Below are 17,188 nucleotides of genomic sequence, written 5' to 3'. Positions count from 1 at the left end.
TTCTCAAAGAGGGCTCTCTGGAACGTCCCTGGTGGCGTAGTGGTTAAGAATCCGCCTGCCAGTGCAGGGGACACAGGTTCAAGCGCTGGTACAGGAAGATCCCACATGCTGTGGAGCAACTAACGACCGAGCCTGTGCTCTAGAGCTCGCAAGCCACAACTACTGAGCCCGTGAGCCACAACTACTGAAGCCCGCATGACTAGATCCCAAGCTCTGCAACGAGAAGCCACCACAATGAGAAGCCCGTGCACTGCAACGAAGAGTAGCCCCCAATCTCCGCAACTAGAGAAAGCCCGCACACAGCAACGAAGACCCAATGCATCCATAAATAAATAAACAAACAAACAAACAAAAACTTGAGTATGGGTTACTTTGTTTAATCCTCAAAAGTGACCTTGGGAAGTCATAGGTAGTTCATCATTTTCATTTACAGACAAGGATACTAGAAAAGCCTTCTTTGGGTTCCTTGAAAATTCCAAATTTGTTTCAGTCTCAGGGTCTTTGCACTTCCTGTTGCCCTGTCTGGAACGCTGTCCGTGTCTTGCTTTTCACAACTGCAAGTCTAAGGGGCCTTCACTAACCCCCCACCTCTAGGCACTCCTTCCCTGACTCCCTGGTAACTCTTTATCCTTACTTTTTGTTTTCTTTATAGCACACACCACTCTTTAGAATTATCTTTATTTGTAACTTTATTTTTATTTCACAAATGTATATGGTACTTATTCTGTTGTCAGGCACTGTTCTCAGTGCTTTGTAAATATCCAATCATTCAATCCTCACAACTACTCTGACACTGAAACTTTTTCATCCACATTTTAAAATGAAAGCAACTGAAGCACAGAGAGGTTAAGCAGGTTGCTAGAAGTCACAGAGCTGTTGAGTTTAAGTACCATCTGTCTCTCCCACTACAAGAGAAGGTCCATGTGTGCAGAAGCTGCATCTGAGGGCTGCCTTGTTCGCTGTTGAGCCCCTGTACCCAGAGTACTGTGCCACACACAGAACTATAAAAAGATGTATGACAGCAGAGACCAGGTCACAGAGAGGGAGGGATGGCAAAGAAACCTGGAGAGAGGCTGTTGAGGAGACAATATAAGGCCTCAAAAGGCCTCCAGAGGTGGAGAAAGAGCTGGGCTGGGGGGCAGCAGTGGGATTGGCAGGAGTGCGGTGGTCTGGGGACGGTGCCAAGAAGAAAGGAAAGGTCTCGTTGACAGATATAACTTAGCAGATGAGTAAGAGGCCAAACACCTTGGAGTCACCTACTTCCTTCACGCTCTGCATCCAATACATCAACAGATCCTGTCAGCTCTTCCAAAATGCATTCTGAATCCAACTTTTCTCACCCATCCTCTGCTCCCACCCTGGCCCATGCCATCACCGCTCTCCTAGAATCCTGCAACAGCTTCCTAAGAGGTTCCTCTGCTTTCGTCCTCTTCATTGATACAGCAATCAGAGGGATCCTGATAAAACTGTCAGATCACATCACTTTTCTGCATGTCCCCAAGTGAACACAATGGCCTCCCATTCTGCAGGATCTGCTGCTGCTTCCTCTAGCCCCACCTCCCACTCCCTCCATGCCCCTGCCATTCTGGTCACCCCAAGGCCTTTGCATCTGCTGTTCCCTCTGACAGCAAGGTTCTTCCCTAGGATTTCCATGAATCTCAGTCCTTCACTTCCTCAGGTTTTTTCTCAAATATTAGCTTCTCGCTGGGTCTGATCTGGACCCCTACTGAAAGTGCAACACTACCCCACTTGCCCAATGCTCTGCTTTATTTTTCTCTACTGCAGATACACTATGCAAACTTTTTTTAGTTTGTCTCTCTCACTAAAATGAGCACCACAAAAACAGTGATTTTTGTCAGGATTGCTCACTGCATTTCCCCAGTGCCCACAATTACACCTAAAAAATGATAGGGCATATTTGATGAATTAATGATTACCTGCTATGTGCAAAACGCTGCACAACGTACCTGGAAGACAAGGATCTAAAGGAAAAGACACAAGGCCCTTGTAGGCCCTACAAAATGTGGTACAGATACCACAGTCTCTGGTTTAATATGTGATTGGACACATGTGTAGACCATGATGCTGTGAAAGCAAATAATAGGTGGGCAGAAATTTGTGAGTTCATTGGGAGCAGGTCGTCAAGGAACCCTGTCAGATCATCTCAGCCTGAAAGACCTGAGGAGACGCTAACCTGGCAGAGTTGGTGGAAGGGCGATCCCAGCAGAGGAAACATCTTGCAGGCAGGCCCAAAGTGAAGGAGCCCACCTAGTTCAAGGAACAGACAGGTCAGTGCGGCTGGAGACTGGTGCTGAAGGTGGAGGACAGGGAAAGAAGAGGTGGGAAAAGTAGGCCTGCCATGTTAGACAGGCCCTGATCCCCAATGTAAAAACCTCCAAGAGTTTCGAGCAAAGGAGGGGGTTATCAGGCAAGCGGATCTACAGTGACCTTGGCTGTAGTGTCGAGAATGGGTCAGACAGCTGGGATGGAAAAGGACGCTGTGGAGACAACCTAGTAGCATAGAGGGCAGTTAAAACCCTGGGAAGGGATGGCATTATCCAGCGGGGGCGGGGGAGAGAGGTCACAGCAGGGCCCAAGACCCTCAACTAAGCTCCCTCCAGACCGTCATGCGGCTGCTTTGTTCCGTGAACCACATGCTGGTCCAGGACGAAAAATCATTTCTCTCTCACGTTCTAAATCCTTTCGCTTCTCTCCGGGTACCTGCCCTGCCTCTTGGCAGAAGAGCCGAGATTTTAAGGACCGCCCAGGCCGCCGCCGCCCGCCAGGTGATGGAGCACCTCAGTGAGGTCTTTTGTCTCCCTTACCCCTTTACCGCCGAATAACGGAGATACCTCCCCTTCATTAAGTGCTAAATACTCTACTACATAAATATGAACGGTCCACGGCCCTGGATTATCAAACCCTCTTCCCGAAAGGTTCATAGAGGGTGCGATTCCACGGAGGGTCCCCGCCAAGGTGAGATTCCAGGCCTGTCCTACCCAAGCCACAGCGCCTTCACCACCACGCGGGATTTTGGAACACCCAAATCCAACAGCGGGATCCGGGGACGCGTCGGGGGGCTCTCCCGAGGCCGACCCAAACGGCCACCCGCCCCCCCGACCCCAGGCTGGGACCCCCGAGCCCGACGCTCGGGCGAAGGACCAGGTCTCTCTGCCGCCGGGGAGGAGTTAATTGCCTCGGCCACACTCCCCGCAGAGCGAGAAAGGAAGCGGCCAGCATCGCTAGCAACCCCGCCAGCACCGCAGCCTTGGGAACCACCGCGGCAGACGGCGGCTGTGGCCTCGGACTCCCATAAACCACGGCTATAGTAAAACCCCACCCTGCTCTTTGAAGGGCAGCAATTTTAACCTATCAGAGCAAAGTGTCTGCAACTCACCGCCCAATTGAAATTTTTTAAAATCTGAAGGCGATTCCGTCATGGAGTCCGTCAGCCCAATGGGAGAGGTGGAAATTTCCAGAAAGAACAGGACCAATGGGCGCGGCCAGCGCGGCCACGATTGGCGGACCAATTGACCAATCATTGTCGCAGAGGTTTGCCCTTCCCTCCAATCATAGAGCTTATGGTGGGCGGAGCTTTTAGGGGACCGTCCAATCCCGAGATGCGGGGGAGGCAGGGTTCTCCATATTGTCCAATGAGGGAGAGGCAAAGATGATGGGCTAGACTTCAAGCCAATAGTAGAAAAGCTCACAAAGACCCCTAGAGGAGCGCGACCAGTGAGCCCGAGAGGAAGGGGCGGGATCTGGGGGTCCCGGCAGCTTCTAGTAGGTTCCAGAAGGCGGCGCGTGCGGTTGGGAACGCGGAGCGGACGGAGTGTATTCAACTGGGTTCCGGGCCGGGCTATGGAGCAGGTGAAGGGGGAGGGGCGGACTGAGGCCCGGGGCCGCTTGGTGACCCTCCGAGGCTAGGCCGCGGCTGGAGGAGCGGGGCGGGAACCCGATCGGGGGGGCCGGGGCGGCCGGGGTGGGGGCCGGGGCCGGCGGAGCAGCTGGGGCGGCGAGGGAGTGAGGGCCGCGGCGGGCGGGCGGGCGGGGAGCGAGGGTTGGCTGTGGGGAGCGCGGGTTCGGCTCAGCGCCTGTCGCCACCCGACTCGGCGAGATGGGCTGAGAGACGTATCAGTTCGGCATAAGTCCGGCTCTCGGCGGGAAGAGGAGCCGCGGCCGGACTCCGGAGGTCTCTCGGGAAGTAGGTCCAGGCTGAGCAGGGGGATGGCGCCCGAGGCGCTGGGAGGGATGAAGGTGGGCGAGGGGCCTTGCGAAAGGCAGGAGGGATCGGGTCAATCTCTGGGAGTTCGTCATGTGAAAGGGGGATTAGAAATTGCGGACGAAGAGGCTACCCAGGACTTGGCACAGTTAACTTGGAGGAATTCGGGGAGCGGGGACGGGAATACACTGGAAGTAGCTGTATTCTTAGTAGCCAGTTGGGGAAAACCCTACTTCTCTGCATCTGAAAAGGCCGGGATGGAAGAGTGTTGAGTGAAGGTATGACGAGCAGCAGGCCGACTTCTTTTCTTGATGCAGGAAAGGGGAGGGTGCAGCAAAAGTCCTTGGAATGAATTTCATCCCTACCAGTGTTTTACAAACGTATGTGCGGCTCCTCCCCCTTCTCGTTTTTCTTTTTGTGTGCGTGCGATTAAAGAGTAACAGGACTGATATTTATAAAACTTCGGTTTCAAATTGCAGAAGGAGGAATTAGTTGCTTAGAAAATATAGAATATACAGGTAAACAGTAAAAGTAAGTTATTGAACTCCGCTCAGCATTATTGGGGGGCCGAGTTTGAAGCTGCTGCTAGCTGCTTTCAGTGATTTAATTGTACCCTCTGTGGCCTGAGGGTTGTGAAAAGCCCAGAGAGGTTTTATTCAATTGGAAGATGTTATTAGGCTGTAATGATGGACTGGGGGGAGCGGGAGGGACAGCTCGGGTGTTCAGGTGTGATCTACAAAGCCGAACCTTTTGCCTTAGTATGGATATTGCTCTTTTAGCCAAACCTGGGGCCTCTTCGCTAAATTTTTAAAAATTAGAGTGGAAACGGAGAGGTTAATAAACATTTTGCGCCCTTGTGATAATTAAATTGTATCTGGGATTCAGTAGGCTGTGATACAGACAAGAAACAGAGGGCTGATGTGAGAAACATATTGCTGTGTTAAATTCAAGAAAAGCTCTCATCCCGCCATTATCAAAAGAGGAAAAAAATTTTTCTTAATCGCAATTGCCTCTTGTAGAAGTGTACGTACAGGTAGACAGTGAGTGACTAAACTCAGGGACTGCACGTTTACCATGCCCGTTGTACAAATGGCCTGGCATTTTATTCCAGGTGTGTTAGAACCTACTGTCTTGCCCCCATTCAATATGTAGCTTCTAACTTTTTTTTTTTTTTTTTATTCTGAGATCCATGTTTCAGTTTTAGGAAATATTCAAGTTGGACAAATTTGAGTGTCCAAAATTGTGTTTTTTTAACTAAGCACCTTTCAAATCTCATAGTGATAAACTTTTAAAATTTGACCCAATACAGACATACAACTGTGTAACATGTCAGACAAAACAACTTCCTGTATTATATGTACCACATGCTGATATTTTCTATTCCATTTGATGTTTTAAAGTGTTGGTTGTGTACGAACTTGATTTCCTGACCTGCAGGTAGGTGCCCAGTTTGGAAGATGTTCTGTAGGATAGGCAGGGACATCACCAAGCTGTTCTCAGCTGCCTTGTGGTATTAGTTGAGTTTTTAAACTTTTTGCCTTCTGGCCTGAATCTTGGGCTTTAAGGTTTTTATCCCTTGCTTGCTAAATTTGGTAGTTTCTTTCCTTTTTTCTCATAGAGGTTGTCTCTCTAAGCTCTCTCTGGTTGGTGGAGGTTCCCAATTGGTGTGCCTCAAGGTTCCAAAGTCATTTCTCATAACAGAATTCTTTCTTGTATCAGTATACTGGGTCATGGGCAGATGATAGGTACCAAGAAAGAATGACTTTGTGTCTTAAGGGACACAGCTTGATCTCACCAAGTGTGTATGCATTTGAGGGATGACCCTCCCCTCTTGTAGGGCTCCCTGGTTAGAAGCCCTTTAATTAGGATCCTGCTCTGATAGGGCCAGGGTCACTTTATTAAACGTTTTGATGCATTCCTGCTGTTTTCATTCCGGATATTTGAGAGGATAGTGGATTGAACCACGAATAGTGTTTCTTTATTCTTCTCCATCCTTTTAGTAACATATTAATATTTAAGCATGGCAAAAACTGTTTTTTTCTAGCTTTCCTTTACGCGTTAAGGAACAGACCAGTAATCTATCGTGTTGTGACATGTTACCACATCTGTAAGTGGAAACAGATTGTTCTTTGATCATAGGTGAGCGTCTTGATGCTCCTGGAGCCGGCAGGTTGCTGAAGCATGTATCAGTGCATGCTCAGTCCACTTCCTTCTGGGTTGCCTCTTCCTGTGAGGAGTAATTAGGCCTGTGTTCAGTTTATCATTTGAACTCTGGAAATCCATGGCAAACAAATTTGTTTTTCCACAAAAGGAACTCATGAGTATGTTCTAGAGTGACTTCATCAGCTCAAAGTAGAGACTTTTGGAAGAGTGGCTGGAGTTCTCACTGATCCACAGGGGAGCCAGCAAAGAACAGTGTCAGGCCGCTTCTTCCTGGTTGTTTTTTCCTTGCTGGTTCCCAAAGGTGTGGGAAATGTAAATTAATTAACCTGTGATTTCTCTTTTCTGATCCATAAAGTAACCTGTTTGTCAATAGTTGCAGAAAGGAATGAGTATCCCCTAAGAAATTGGGACTAAAGAGACATTTTATGGAGAGAAACTGTATTGGTTCCTTTTCTTCTCAGGTAAATGAGCTCAAAGAAAAGGGCAACAAAGCCCTGAGTGCTGGCAACATCGATGACGCGTTGCAGTGCTACTCAGAAGCCATTAAGTTAGACCCCCAGAACCACGTGCTCTACAGCAATCGTTCCGCAGCCTATGCCAAGAAAGGAGACTACCAGAAGGCTTACGAGGACGGCTGCAGAACCGTGGACCTGAAGCCTGACTGGGGCAAGGTAAGCTGCGTGCGCGCTGGGGCTCCTCAGGTGCCCAGAAACTCCTTTTGGGGGCAGTTCTTAAATACCAGCCCTCCTGGCTTGCCTAGTTGCCTATCCCGAGAGACTCATAGTTGATTATCCCCCTCCCCCCAGTATTCTTCCTACCTGTTTGAGAATGTTCCTCAGAGTGATGGCATGTTTCATCAAATCTGAGGTACCATCGGTTAAGACATGTCTTATTTTTTGTACTACTAGGAAGGAAAACACTACCCAAAAACTGACAACACTTAGGGTCATAAGATGAACTGGGAAGGGGCAGGTGTGCACCTTAGATATTTGGCTGTGTTCTGCAGGGTCGATAATGTACCATTGTTGCATCCTGCTCCTCTTTCTGTTTTTTCTTTGGCCTTCGCGTGAATACCCATTTTGTTTCATGAAATGTAAAATAGATTTTTTTGAGTTCATCTTAGGAATTTACCACTAGGTGTCTTTTATTTTGTATTTTTCTTTGCTGGTTTAAGGGCTATTCCCGAAAAGCAGCAGCTCTTGAGTTCTTAAACCGATTTGAAGAAGCCAAGCAAACCTATGAGGAGGGTTTAAAACATGAAGCAAACAACCCTCAGCTCAAAGAAGGTTTACAGAATATGGAGGCCCGGTTGGCAGGTAGGCAGGCGCCACGTATACTGCTCTTCTCCTTTTATTGACTATTATTTTTTAATTGGGATTAACTTTGAGGCTCCCCCATCCCCCAGTGTCGGTCTAGTAGGCTATGTGGGCATAGTAACTGACGTCTCGTGATGTGCTTTCCTTTGTTTGAAACAGAGAGGAAATTCATGAACCCTTTCAACATGCCTAATCTATACCAGAAGTTGGAGAGTGATCCCAGGACAAAGATTCTGCTTGCTGATCCTACCTACCGGGAACTGATAGAGCAGCTGCGGAACAAGCCCTCTGACCTGGGCACGTAAGTCAAGGCGGCACCGTTTGTCTCTGGAAATGGACATGAACGTTGTGCTTTCTTCCTGGGATCCTGTTGCAGGGGGTTCCCTCGACCAAAATGCAGGGCTTCTCCCTTTTGTTTTTTCTCCAAAGAGCAGTAGGAGTTTATTGCTTTGTTTACTGTTTATTTGTATTTTTAGAAAGGGTCAGGGAGAGTATATATCAGAGTAATCTGTAGTGTTTGTTCTAACCCTCCCCTGCCTCTTCACTGCTCTCCTGCTATGCTGACCTAGCACCAACCCTATCCTTTCTTTACACATAGGACCCCCTCTCTCTGTTGGTATATTGGAGTGGAAACTCAAGGTTGAAAGGATGTCAGATCTAAAGAGGTCTCTCTAAACCTTGTACTGCTATCTGTGACTGTCTGAATCCCTCTGGCTCCTGAGATCAGACAAAGTGTGTCTATAACTCATTTCTCTGTGTATCTGCTGGTCTCAAGAAATAAATTTGGTCTGTGTTACCTCATTTTATATGGATATTTGAAGGGTTGAGCATTCCCCATTTGTAACTTTTAGTACAGGATCTAGGAACCTTCTCATGGGTGAGAAGCTTTTATATACAGTAATCTGAGCTTTAGCAGTAAATGGGGTTTAAGATCAGTCATGGGGAGGACTAAGTGCTGTTTTTTGTTTTTGTTTTTTTAACCAATACTAGGAAATTGCAGGATCCCCGTATCATGACTACTCTCAGCGTCCTCCTCGGGGTCGATCTAGGTGGCGTGGATGAAGACGAGGAAGTTGCGACACCTCCACCGCCGCCGCCTCCCAAAAAGGAGGCAAAACCAGAGCCAATGGAAGAAGATCTTCCAGAGAATAAGAAGCAGGTGTCTCGCTCGCTCTTTTTTTTTTTTTTTCTCTTTTTAAACACTCTTTACTATCATGCGTTTAGAAGAAACAGCCAAGTCAACTAGAAATATGTGTGTCAGGTGGGACCATCTATAGACTTTCATTGGCTGTGATTGTTTTTTGAATGCTCAGTATGTGCTAAAGTTACTATTGTTAATTAAAATGGTCAGGGGACTTCCCTGGTGGTCCAGTGGGTAAGAGACTGCTCCCAATGCAGGGGGCCTGGGTTCGATCCCTGGTGGGAACTAGATCCTGCTTGCATGCTGCAACTTAAGAGTTCGCATGCCACAACTAAGAGTCCACGTGCCGCAACTAAGACCCAGTGCAGCCAAAATAAATAAATAAATAATAAATAAATATTTTAAAAATAAAATAGTATATTAAAAGGTCCACGTAACAAGCAGTTTCATAGGAATCGTGTGTCTCTAAGTCTTCAGGCAGCGGAAGCTACTAGCCCATAGTCCCACGGCCGCTGTGGTTCTGGCTGTGTGGATGTCAGCCAGGGCCAGCCAGTAAAGTCGTGCGTGGCCCTTGTCCTTGCGGAGATCCAGAAGAATGCTGTCTATCGTTCCTTACGCTTCTGTTTCCTGGTTGGACGTGGTGCGTAGTTGAAAGTTGTCTGTGTTGCTAAGTGAACAACTTTCAGTCTTCCAGAGCAGGAGGCATGTGCCTGAACGATTTTATTTCCCTTCTTATAAATGGGAACAGCAGATTGTTGCCAAATTTAGTACCTTTAAATGGGTAAGCGTTGGTTGTTCATGGTGCCTCAAAGCTGGAAAAAGGCCCTATAACGTGGGTGGTAGTGAGCTCTGCTGAAGACTCCTGCCACCAGGACAGCCCCTTGTGCTGCTCCTCACCCTCTCTGCTGGTGTTGCCTGACAGCTAAGACCCCGAGACAGCACGTGACAGAAACCGAACTTGCTCAGCCTCTCAGAATTAAACCTAGCACAGAACTATGTTGTCCTCTCTGAAGTTCTTTCAAGCTGAAGGGATTTCCTCTCCCCTGAAGAAGCCCTCACTTGCTGACAAAGATCCAGGAGAGTAGGTGGGATAGGGGGAGTTTCAGAGGAAGCAGAGATGAAAGTCTATAATTTTTCATCCTAACAGCTGATACTTCACTGTGGGTGTGGAGAATCTGCTTCCGTAGCCTTGTTAGTTGTGTATGCTGCGTGGTACCTGTGACGTCACAGGCCCTTGCTCTCTTTGCCGTCTGGTTAGATGTGCTCAGCACTGACTTCTCCCACACCTCATCTAGGCACTGAAAGAAAAAGAGCTGGGGAATGAAGCCTATAAGAAGAAAGACTTTGACACAGCCTTGAAACACTATGACAGAGCCAAGGACCTGGACCCCACCAACATGACTTACATAACCAACCAAGCAGGTGAGACCCAGGACTCAGGTGCAGGAGTTGTTACGTGGTCCTGGGGGTGAGGCATGGGCTGACTCTTCCTTTTTGACCCTCCTGCCTGGCAGCCGTGTACTTTGAAAAGGGCGACTATGGTAAATGCCGGGAGCTTTGTGAGAAGGCCATTGAAGTGGGGCGAGAAAACCGAGAAGACTACCGACAGATTGCCAAGTACGCTTGACCTGGAATGCCTTGAGCGGTGTGGAGGGTTCCATGTCTGCATGGGGAGGGGGCTGCTGGCTGCACAACCTACTTTGTTAGCCGTGGGCTGGAAAGGAGGCTGCAGGATCCTAGACAGGAGGTGTTGGAAGGGCATGGTGCCTGGGGCAGTGATGTGGGCCTTGTGTCTAGTTGGTTGCAGGTGTTTTTTTCTCCGCAGGGGCTGACGTTGTCTGTTCTGCCCTCAGCAAATTCTTTTCCTCTTGTCTTTGTCAGAGCTTACGCTCGAATTGGCAACTCCTATTTCAAAGAAGAAAAGTACAAGGATGCCATCCATTTCTACAACAAGTCTCTGGCAGAGCACCGAACCCCAGATGTGCTCAAGAAATGCCAACAGGTGGGTAGGGAATACGGGATGTTTTGCTATTTTTGGTTTTATTTATTGTAGTCATTACTATTTAATGACAAATCTGTTGTCTTTGGTCATTGTATATGATGCTGCCCCTGTCACTTAATGATGACAACATGTAGGGAATAACTCAGTTTTTCTGCTGTACTTTGTCGGCCAAGGTTTCCACCATAAATTTGTTGATGTTGAGGGTCAGTGTTCTGACAGTGTTGTGGTTATTGTAATTTAAGTTTCTTCTTACCTTATACAACCAAATTATGTAGGGGGGTGATTTTATTCACAGAAAGATTAGGCAGAAAATTGAGCTGTCAATACATACATCATTTTCATATAGAGCATATCTTTGTACCAAGTGTACATCAATACCGTTCATTCTGCTTCATAGTACCTACACCTTGATGATGAGGAATATAAAATTTTTTTTTTGAATTGAGGTTAAGTTGGTTTACAACATTATACTTCAGTTGTACAACATAGTGATTCAAAATTTTTATAGATTATACTTTATTTAAAGATATTATAAAATATTGGTTATATTCCTTATGCTGTACAATATATCTTTGTAGCTTACTTAAGCTATACATAGTTTGTGAGGAATACAAAATCATTAAACCAAAAGTTAAATCTTGCCACTCTGAAAATTGAAATTCTAATCAGACTTTTTATTAGCCCCAATGTTTTTGAGAGTTTAAATGACTATTCCAAGAATTAATATTTTTTTTTAGGCAGAGAAAATCCTGAAAGAGCAAGAGCGGCTGGCCTACATAAACCCTGACCTGGCCTTGGAGGAGAAGAACAAAGGCAATGAATGTTTTCAGAAAGGTACCTACAGCTCAGATGATGGAACTTTTGGATAAGAGCAGCGTAGATGTTGCTCTCCGTGCCTTGGCTGACTGTGTGGTAGATGCGCTCTGGTGGTGTGCTTTATTTTATTTTTTAAGTTTGTCTCTTCCATGTTCAGGGGACTATCCCCAGGCCATGAAGCATTATACAGAAGCCATCAAACGGAACCCGAAAGATGCCAAATTGTACAGCAATCGAGCTGCCTGCTACACCAAACTCCTGGAGTTCCAGCTGGCACTCAAGGTGAGGCTCTGGGAATGCGGAGCAGCCGTTAATGTAGCCTGTGCACGAGGAGTGTGTTTTCCTCTTTTCATGTTTTCATCAGCATCAGCTTGATGTTATTTTGATCATAGATTCAAGGTGGTGATGCTCATGTGAAATTTGTAAAAATACAGGGCCTGTGTCTCTACCCTGTCCTGGCCTGTGGATTTATTCGTGGTTGGGAGTATTTGGGAAAGTAGATCCTTTTCCCTCCCCTTTGTCCTTCCTTACATTTTTTGTTGTTGTTTGCCTTTTTAACATTTTAAATGTATGGTTGAGTGGCATCAAGAACCTTCACATTGTTGTGTAGCCATGACCAACATCCATCTCCAGAACTGTTTCATCTTCCCAAACGGAAACTGCATTTTCTTTTTTTTTTTTCTTTTTTTAAAATAATTTAGCCCCCAGATCTCATTCTTTTTTTTTTTTTTTAATTAATTTATTTATTTTTGGCTGTGTTGGGTCTTCGTTTCTGTGCGAGGGCTTTCTCTAGTTGCGGCGAGCCGGGTCCACTCTTCATCACGGTGCACGGACCTCTCACTGTGTGGCCTCCTCTCTTGTTGCGGAGCACAAGCTCCAGACGCACAGGCTCAGTAGTTGTGGCTCACGGGCCCAGTTGCTCCGCGGCATGTGGGATCTTCCCAGACCAGGCCTCGAACCCGTGTCCCCTGCATCGGCAGGCAGATTCTCAACCACTGTGCCACCAGGGAAGCCCCGAAACTGCATTTTCTGAACACTAATACCCCAGCCCCCTCTCCCAGCCCCTGGCAACCACTGTTGTATTTTCTGTCTCTCTGAATTTGATCTCTCTAGGGACTTCCTGTAAGTGGAATCATACAGTATTGGACCTTTTGTGTCTAGCTTACGTCACTTAGCATAATGTCTTCAAGGTTCACGTTGTAGCATGTGTCGGCAGTTCCTTTTTCATGGCTGAATAATATTCCATTGTGTGGATAGGCCACCTTTTGTTTATCCATCCATCCATGGACATTTGGTTGTTTCCACCTTTTGGCTATTCTGGACAGTGCTGCTGTGAACATGGGTGTACAGATATCTGTTTGAGTCCCTGGTTTCAATTCTTTCAAGTATTTTATGCAACAGTGGAAGTACTGTAGTTCTGTGTTTAATTTTTTTGAGGAACTGCCTTACTTTCCACAGCAGCTTTATCATTCTTCTTTTCTTCCATACTCCAGTTAGATAGATCTGCTGTTGTCAGTCACATCAAGTATGGTCAGGTATGATAATGTTCAACACTGAAGGAGTTACTCTCCATAGCTCTCTTGAACATGAGCTACTCTGTGCCTCTTGACGATTTTTAAACTGTTCTCTGGGAGATAAACCTGGACTATCTTGTGGGAACAAGACAAAATGTTATCTACCTAGACACCCCAGTACCTGAGCCCATGATGGGTTTTGTTTGATGCCACTGTCTTCTCGGTCCATCTGGCCTAGAGATATCACTGCTGCTAGTGGGACTGCACAAGGGGAATGTCAAAAGCAAGTTGGTTTGCAAAGCAAAGAATAACATTGTTAGTCACCTGAGAGGTGGAGCAGGACTTTCCCAATCTGCAAATGGGAGGAAAGGATGAGTAGAATTGCTTCCAGTCTTAGAGCTTCTTGGTAGAAGTTGATTGGGCCTCAGTGTACACACTACACTGCATAGCATTCTTTTCTCTGTGATTTTGTTTTGAAGATAATTTCAGACAAAAATACACAGAATACCTATGTTTTCCTCCTTTTCTTCAACCATAAGCATTGACACTTTCGGCGAACCATTTGTGAAAGGTAATGATACATTCTGGCACTTGACCTCTGAATTTGTGAGCATACATCTCCTGAAATGGCTCTCCCTGTCCAGTCACAATATTATTAGCACCTAATAATAGCAAAACTCAGGCCATAATGTCATCTGCTGTATGTCTATATTCAGATTTCCTTAGTTGTCTAAAAATAAAGTTTTAAAGTTGTCAACATCAAGGTCCATTCGTTTCATCTGGTGGTCATGTCCTCTTTAGTTTCTCAAACTAGAAGTTTCCCCACCTTTTGGGTTTTGGGGGGTTTTTTTCCTTTTTAAATCATAACATCAGCCTTTTGAAGAGTCCCAGTCCCCTTATATGAGATGGTCCATGATCTGGCTTTGTTATCCCGTCTGGTTCTGCTTTCCTTCCTTCTCTACTCTCCTTTCGTTGTGCCTGCTGTTAAATTACCAAGCTGCCAGGAACAACAGAAGCACTAGAGGGAGGAGGGATGAATTGGGAGGTTGGGATTGACATACACACACTACCATGTATGAAATAGGTAACTACTAAGGACCTACTGTATAGCACAGGGAACTCCACTCAATACTCTGTAATGGCTGTGTGGGAAAAGAATGATCTACTTTACTGTACACCTTTACAGCACCTGTAAATCAACTCTACTCCAATAAAAATTTTTTAAAAATAGAAGCATTAGAACAAAAGCAGAATGTTCTGTAATGGCCCTGGGTGAAGAGTTAGATTTGTAATTCCAAGTGATCAGTCTGCCCTAGGGTAGCTCCTCTAAAGGAATGAGCCTAATTCTTTTTCACCTTTCCTCCCTAGGACTGTGAGGAATGCATCCAGCTAGAACCGACCTTCAGTAAGTGCCTTTCTGTGCTGCTTCTCTGTCCCCTGACTGGCCAGAGGGTTGAGAGAAGGAGAGAGCATATTCTTTGCCTGTGTGTCTTTCGGGTTTGTAACATTGAGGAGCTAGTGTCAGGCTGAGGAACGATGGTGTTCAGATGAAGAGGTGAAACAGCAGCCTTCGGAAGTGTGTTTTAGGTGATGCCTCACCTCTCCCTTTCTGCCTGTAGTCAAGGGTTATACACGGAAAGCAGCTGCCCTGGAAGCGATGAAAGACTACACAAAAGCCATGGATGTGTACCAGAAGGCCCTCGACCTGGACTCCAGCTGTAAGGTGGGGTTGCCCTGGCCTGCAGTGAGCTCTCCGCTGCCTCCGTGTCTCTGATTCTTCCCTCTCGCCTGTTTCTCTGTCTGTCTGTCTTCCCCTCAGTTACCTCTGTTGTCTCGGACCTGCCGCAGCAGTGAGCCAGGTAGTGCTAACACCCTCCGCTTTTGGCTTTGCCGGAATGCAGGAGGCCGCAGATGGTTACCAGCGCTGCGTGATGGCCCAGTACAACCGACATGACAGCCCCGAAGATGTGAAGCGGCGGGCCATGGCCGACCCTGAGGTGCAGCAGATAATGAGTGACCCGGCCATGCGGCTCATCCTGGAACAGATGCAGAAGGACCCCCAGGCGCTCAGCGAGTGAGTCAAGTTAGGGGCAGACGGCCTTCGAGGGAAAAGGTGGACAAAAGCATTGAGAATGCACAACGTTGGCAGCAGTGTGATCTGAGTGGAATATTTATAGTGTAATTCTTACTTGGAAGGTTGGCGGTTGATGGTGAGCTGGAAGGATTTCATTTATATGTTAGTGGCGATGGCTTAAGTGGTTAGTTGGAAAGCCCAGTTTTGCTGGGAGAATGGTCTCAGCTTAAATCTGTGTCCATGGACTCCTGTGCAGCAGGACTGGTCAGGTTCCGAACACTGGCAGAGGAGGCCCGTGTGGGTCCCCCTGGGCAGTCTCTGCCAGGACTCCCTTACCACCTCTTGTTGGTTAGTGGTGTCTAGGGGGGCTTGTGTTGGTTGGGGCTTGCTCTGGGAGCAAGTAAGAATTTTTATAGGTTGTCTCATTTCAAATAACTTGGCCTCTTGTTTGTCAGACACTTAAAGAATCCTGTGATAGCGCAGAAGATCCAGAAGTTGATGGATGTGGGTCTGATCGCAATTCGGTGATGACTTGCTCGTCATGCCCCTTCCCTTCGCCCTCACGTGGAAAGAGGAGCTGGGACCGCGGCAAGCAGCACGGAGCAGAAGGGAGAGAAGGGGAAACAAGCGAACAACTTATCTATATATTTATACAGACGTACGAGGAAGATTCAGAGACTTGTACTCGCGTATTCGTGCAGCCGCTGCCTCTGGGCCCTCCCAGCACACGCATGGTCTCCTTCCCCTGCCCCCAGTCGCTGTCTCAGCTGCTCTCCCATAGTTGGTTATTTTTTATTTGGGGCAGTGGGCTTGTAAGGGGAGGGGAGGGTGTTCTTCCCAACCTCAGGTCCCAACTGTCTTCACGTTGTTAACTCCACGTCCTCTTCTCCAATAAAACAAGCCAGTCAGGCGTGGTTATACATTACTATGTCCCCGAGTAATTTTTTTGCCAAAAGACTTTGAAGCAGATGTCCTGTAGGGGTCACAGCCTGGATTGGGAGAGCTGAGTGCGAACTGAACACTGGGAACCAGGCCCGCACGCTCTCTTCCTTCCTGAAGGGTGGGGTGGGTGTGAGCTTGGCTGGGTTCCCTGGCCTAGCAAGGTGGCCACTAGGTGGTGCTGTCGCTCAGTGAACAACAAAGGGGACATGGAGGCTCCTGACCCAGAGTGGCTCCGACTCCGGAGGGTCAGATGAACTACCAGGTGATTCCCGTGCTGTCAGTTCTCCACACTCAAATCGCAAAGCCAGAAACCAGTTAGATCCAGAGAACAGTGGGTTCCACTCAAGAACTGAAAACAATTGCTATTGCAAGAGACACTTCAGACCTCCTTTTTGGAAAGGTCAAATCTGTCAGCTGCTGTATGTTAGTCGTATGTTAGTTGTAGTTCTTAACTGCTCTCAACTGAGTTAAAAGTATGTTTTAATTACACTTTTCCACAGTTGCAACAAACTTTCTAAAAACCCTCTACTTGGACCGGGGTGGCTTCTGGGGCTGGACTGAAACTTCATTTGTTCCAGGAGTGCAGCGTTGGGGCTAGGAAGCTGCTGAGGCCAGCAGCTGGCTGCACTTCTGCTGCCTTGACTTTGCATAAGCTGGCCTTCCCCTGGGAATCCCCAGCAGGCCTCCCCCATCTGGGTGGCACGGTCCTCCACAGGGATTCTGCTGCACCTCTGGTGCTACTGTCTCTTCAGGCTCTGTTCCCTCCATCCCCAAATTGATTGTCTAGAAAGGCTGAATTTCTGCTGGGAGCCAGTGACTATTATAAGACCTTGCTTTCCCAAAGCTTACATCCTGTTGCAGGTGATAAGAAGACGCTGGGCCACCAGGGGCCCTCTGAGTCACATTTGTGTAGGGACATGACAGGAGCGAGTCTCGTGGGTACTGGCCCCAGAGGAGAGTGATGCAGGTGGAGGGACAGTAGAGGTGGCAAGTCTGAA

General features: G+C 47.4%; 1 protein-coding gene across 1 annotated transcript; it reads left to right on the top strand.

Moving 5' to 3' along the window:
• Positions 1-3,742: 3,742 nt before the first annotated feature.
• Positions 3,743-16,168, top strand: STIP1 (stress induced phosphoprotein 1). The gene is made up of 14 exons (XM_007174335.2): positions 3,743-3,870; positions 6,847-7,056; positions 7,560-7,701; positions 7,861-8,002; positions 8,692-8,860; positions 10,138-10,264; positions 10,357-10,459; positions 10,724-10,844; positions 11,582-11,678; positions 11,818-11,942; positions 14,543-14,579; positions 14,794-14,897; positions 15,076-15,248; positions 15,704-16,168. Exons 1-14 carry the CDS (start codon positions 3,862-3,864, stop codon positions 15,774-15,776), a joined length of 1,632 nt encoding a protein of 543 aa, XP_007174397.1. The 5' UTR covers positions 3,743-3,861; the 3' UTR covers positions 15,777-16,168.
• The last annotated feature ends 1,020 nt before the right edge of the window (positions 16,169-17,188 follow it).

Source organism: Balaenoptera acutorostrata, chromosome 9, assembly GCF_949987535.1.
Source record: "Balaenoptera acutorostrata chromosome 9, mBalAcu1.1, whole genome shotgun sequence".
NCBI classification, from domain to species: Eukaryota; Metazoa; Chordata; class Mammalia; order Artiodactyla; family Balaenopteridae; genus Balaenoptera; species Balaenoptera acutorostrata.
Note: the sequence above shows the minus strand (reverse complement) of the source record. Positions and strands in the feature narration are given on the sequence as shown.